Source organism: Monodelphis domestica, chromosome 2, assembly GCF_027887165.1.
Source record: "Monodelphis domestica isolate mMonDom1 chromosome 2, mMonDom1.pri, whole genome shotgun sequence".
In the NCBI taxonomy this organism is placed as follows: Eukaryota; Metazoa; Chordata; class Mammalia; order Didelphimorphia; family Didelphidae; genus Monodelphis; species Monodelphis domestica.
Genome location: NC_077228.1, coordinates 156,537,785 through 156,542,626, shown reverse-complemented (window position 1 = coordinate 156,542,626; position 4,842 = coordinate 156,537,785). Strand labels below are relative to the sequence as shown.

At 32.9% G+C, this 4,842-nt stretch overlaps 1 protein-coding gene across 1 annotated transcript; it reads right to left on the bottom strand.

The window, feature by feature from the left end:
* Positions 1-4,331: 4,331 nt before the first annotated feature.
* Positions 4,332-4,663, bottom strand: LOC100618004 (ubiquitin-like protein 5). Its single transcript, XM_003340145.2, has one exon. It carries the CDS (start codon positions 4,623-4,625, stop codon positions 4,332-4,334), a length of 294 nt encoding a protein of 97 aa, XP_003340193.1. The 5' UTR covers positions 4,626-4,663.
* Between the last annotated feature and the right edge of the window lie 179 nt (positions 4,664-4,842).

The window sequence follows — 4,842 nt, the reverse complement described above, 5'->3', positions numbered from 1 at the left end:
GTCACAATAATAATAAATATATTTGAAATACACAAATACTTTTGTGTGGGATATTTATTTAGGCTACAAAAGGTATGTTTGTTCCTTATACTGTACTATGTGAAATACTTTGTACATTAAAAATCAAAATGACAATTCCTTTGGCATTAATATTGAATGAATTAATATTGAATGAATATTGAAAGACCTATTACTCTTCCCTTTCATCTCACCAGCAGACCTTGGCTCACAGTCTGGGAACCAGAGTTCTTTTAATTTCTTGTTGGTACTAATGTGCCTCTTCTATGGTCTATATTTTGTCTTTCACATGTGCTGGAGTATACCTCCTTTTTGGACATATTTATCCTTATTAATGCTTTTTAGATCATTTTTCACCAGGGGCAAAAATATATAGCCTATCTTATATCTTTTTCTATTTGGGAATACTTTGATTCTTCCTATGTTGCACTGTTTCATGAGTCAGAGCAAGAGATTATCACTGGGCAAATAATGAACTTAGATACAGGCTTTTGTGGCACTGAGTTTCATTGAAAGCATGGTACAGTTTCACAAATACAATTCAAGACAATCTTTTCTTCCTATTTAACTGAAATGCCAGCTCATTGTCCACCTACCATGACCATCCAAGATACAACAACAAATAAACATTCTCAAAGCCCATTCCACTGTATATACTGTGTGTTGGGACATGATGGGGAATATAGGTGGATGAGGAATGGAAAATAGGAAAATGCCAGCTAAGATGATGTTCAGAGGCAACTTCATGTCCTCTGAAAAAAAATTATAATAGTTACTAACACATAACAGGAAAATTGGAATTCTAATTGGTCTCTGGTGATAACTACGAATTGTCCTATGCCCTAACTGATGCATTGTAACTGCTCCTAAGAGTCAATAAAATTGTCAGGATAACATAGAGCTGATAGCTGATCACACTTGAAACTTTTGTAACAATCAACATGCTATAGAGGTTAGTGGGGCAAACTGTCTTCTTTTGTGTCCCGGGACTGAGAAATTAAGATACCAGAACAAATTAGCAATATCAATTTCTGGCTTGATAGAATGCTCTAGAACAGATAGGTCTAACCAACCATTAAGGCAGAAAAATCACAAGTGATATAAAATGGACTTAAGATATGTATAATTTTATTATGTACTGGTATTATATAATAAAAAAGTTGAAATAGATCTTAGCAGCAAAAGCTTCATACTGTATTTTTGGCAATGATACCCTCAGCTCCAACTCTAACAATTATACATTACCAACTAGTGTAGGGTTAGCATAATAAATATCATCCTCCCTAAGTCTAGATTATATAAAATAAGATATTGGATCAAGGAGCTAGGAAAATCTGAAGAGTAAAATACTGAAGAACTTGAGATTATTGGAAAATTTTACTTAATATAAACTATAGAAATAATACCTATTAATGAAATGGATGACAAAAACAGTGCTAGTATCTACAATGATTTTGTAATGGAGATGGGCATACTTGGACTTGAATTTTGTAAATCCTCCTTTGAGAATTATGGCATGAATCTAACTAGCAGATCAAATATGTCAAAAAAGAAAAAAAAAACATTTCAAGTTGGCATTTGTTTTTATCAAGAATTAATGCATTTTCTCATAATATTTGAAAATGTAAAAACATTTCAGAACATACTGCCAAGGGTATATGTGAAAATCACTTGTCATAGTAAGAATCACATAGGAAAAGTGGAGCTCTCAAGGAATACCCATCAAAGGACAGACATCAAATGCTACCATGGCAAAAGAAACTTAGGAAAGCTATTAGAGATCTGGGGAATGATTTTTTATCCAATTATGCCAGTCCCTAGCTAGAATGTCTGTTATAAAATTTGAGCACATATTAATGAATTAAAAGAAATAAGAAAGGAATATGGAAAACAAAAATATGTAATAAATTTCATATTATTTTAATAAACAATCAAAATGGTCAAAAGCATAAGGTAAAGGTTCAAAGTAGGACAATGAACAAAATTAAAAATTTAACATTGATCCAAAACTTTAATGCAGAAGCTTTAGAAGCAAAGGAAATCAGAGGTGAAGGTGACAGAAAAATCTTGAAGTGGGAGGATATGGAAAATCTCTGGTCATCTCTGTGCTTACAGGAAGTCTAAAACAATTAAAACTCATTTGATCAAATTAGAAACAGAAGGCTTTTGCACTGTTAATAAAATGAAAGACAGAATAATTAAGGTCTCAATTTAAAACATGCCACCTACTTAATAATGTTAAGAAAAATTAATCTGAAATGGGACATTTTTTCAGGGACACAATGTAAACCCATTATGCTTTTGTCTAGTCTTAAATTTATTATCATCTCTCCTAAATAAAACTAAGCATGGCTTCTAAATTAAAAAGGGAGTTAATACAAGATATCTTCTTAATCATGTACATAGGTGAAATCAAGCTCTGTGATTCCATGAAAAAAACATATTCACTATCTCCTTAATCAGTCTTTCTTTAAAGATATGGAAATGTCATTTAGATTTCACAGGCATAAAATTCTTTACATCTGCCAAAAAAAAAAGATTGAGATTGAAGAATTCAAATGTGCATCCAGAGGTCAAAATAAACAAATGGGTGAAGGTAATACTTAAAAAAAAATTTTTTTTATATATTTCAGGCAAAGTCCAAGTAGAATGTTTTTATTTTCTCATCGTCTCACTCCCCACCCTCACCCCCAACTGAACAAAAATAAATAATAAGAAAACCTTTATGAGAAGGATGCATAGATTCCCACCCTGACCGTATACAAAAATGTATCTCTCACTCAGTGTGTAAAGTCTATGACCTTTTTCTCAGGAGACACTTAGCATACTTCATTTTTGATTCTCTGGAATTGTGGTGTGTCACTATATTGATCCAAGTTCTCATGTTTTGTTTTGTTTTGTTTTTGTCACAAACCTGCATACATTCTTCTCCTTATTCTGTTCCCTTCAGTCTGCATCAGTTTATACCAGTCTTTTTCATTTTGTCTGAAATTACCTATTTCCCCATTTCTTATGATGCAATAAGATAATAACATTGATATATACAATAATTTGCTTAGCCATTCCCCTGTAAATGAGCAGCTCTTTAGGTTATAGTTTTTTTGCTACTATAAAAAGAGCAGCTCTAAGATGGATTTTCACATATGTCTCATTTTTCTCTTCTTTGGATCTCTTTGGTGCATAGATTTAGTAGTGATGTTGCTGATTCGAAGGGTATGCACAGTTTAGTGGCTTTTGAGGCACAGTTTCAAAACTTGTTTTCCAGAATGGCTGGAGCAATTGAATTTCACAAAGAATACAAGTTTGCCTACGTTCCTGAAACTCTTCCAAAAAAATGTTCTTTTTTGTCATCCTTGCCAATCTGTTCAGTTTGTATGAGGTAGCAACTTAGAATTGCTTTAATTTGCATTCAATATTTATTCATTGTTTGGAGCATTGCTTGCATATGTTTGTTGATAACTTGGATTTCATTATTTGAAAACTTGCTGTTCAAATTCTCTGACCATCTGTTTTGGAACAGTTCTTATTCTCTTAAATCAGTTTCTTATCCATTATCAGATTGTTAGCAGAAACTTGCTGTGAGGATTGTTGTCCTTAGACACTAGATTTCTTTCTACTATTAATTGTATTGGTTTTAGTTGTGCAAACTTTTAAAATTTTATATAATTAAAATTGTCCTTTTTATCTTCTGTGATCCTTAATTTGGTCATGAATTCTTCCCCAATCCAGAGATTTAATGGAAATTTCCTCCTTGTTCCTTTCATTGTTTTTCTTAATGTCAATTTTTTACACATAGATCATATATTCTTTGGGAGTTTATCTTGGTTTAAAATGTGAAGTCTGGTCCTAACCTAATTTTGACTAGGCTGTCTCCTAGTTTTTTCCAGAAGCTTTTTTTTTCTGAATAGAAAACCTTTCCCTCAAAGCTGTATTTCTCCAATGTGGATGGTTAGTCTATCTCTTTCATATTGTTGTGAATTTCACTGAGTAGACATTAGTGTTTTAGGACCTGATATAATTAGTGTAATAACATCTGCAAATAGGAGCATCTGGATAACCGTACCATTAATAGATCATTTTTCTATTTGGACTTTGCGCACAGTAACTTCCTTGCCTGGCAAACACAGTAGGCATACACATGCCACTCTGTTTTACAGTATATTTTATGTAAATAATAAGAATGGCTATTGAATATTCACCTCTGAAGACCTACTTCTCATAGAGTTTTAAATAATTTTTATGAATATAAAGGAATCACTTTATTTGAGAAGGCAGCATTTGTATCCTACCAAATTAAGTGTTTTTTTAATCATTTAAATGATTTGTATTAATAAGACTTTGAAAACGGGGGTGGGAGTAACAGAGTTGGCAGACCTGCTGCTTCTATGATAATAAAGCTCCAAGTTCATTCTATCATGGAGTTCATAGTCACCCAGGGAAATGTAGTAGTCCTTGAAGATTTTGAACCATTTCTTTGGGACAATTTTGTTCCAGCGGTTGCTCGTTTGAGCCACAATCAGTTTCTTCAGGTCTCCTATCCTGTCATTCATGTTGCATTTCACATGGACCTTCTTGCCCGGCTGGTCATTGCATACAACCTTGATCATGGCTCTCTCCTCCTCCTCCAGTCACAGTCATTTCCTCCCAAATTAAATGCTTTTTAAAAAAATGTAAAACCAAAGCAATAGACTCAATGAAACCATATATTCACAAAATCTCAAAATATGTTGTAAAGTCTTAATGAGGGTGAGGCAACTGGGGCTTGCCCTTAAGAAAACAAAATTTAGAGGGTGCAAAAATTTTATGTAATGATTTTGGCTGGCA

Bases quoted from the DNA above. Each gene is read 5' to 3' on its own strand.
- LOC100618004 (XM_003340145.2), bottom strand. From the start codon at position 4,625: ATGATCAAGGTTGTATGCAATGACCAGCCGGGCAAGAAGGTCCATGTG.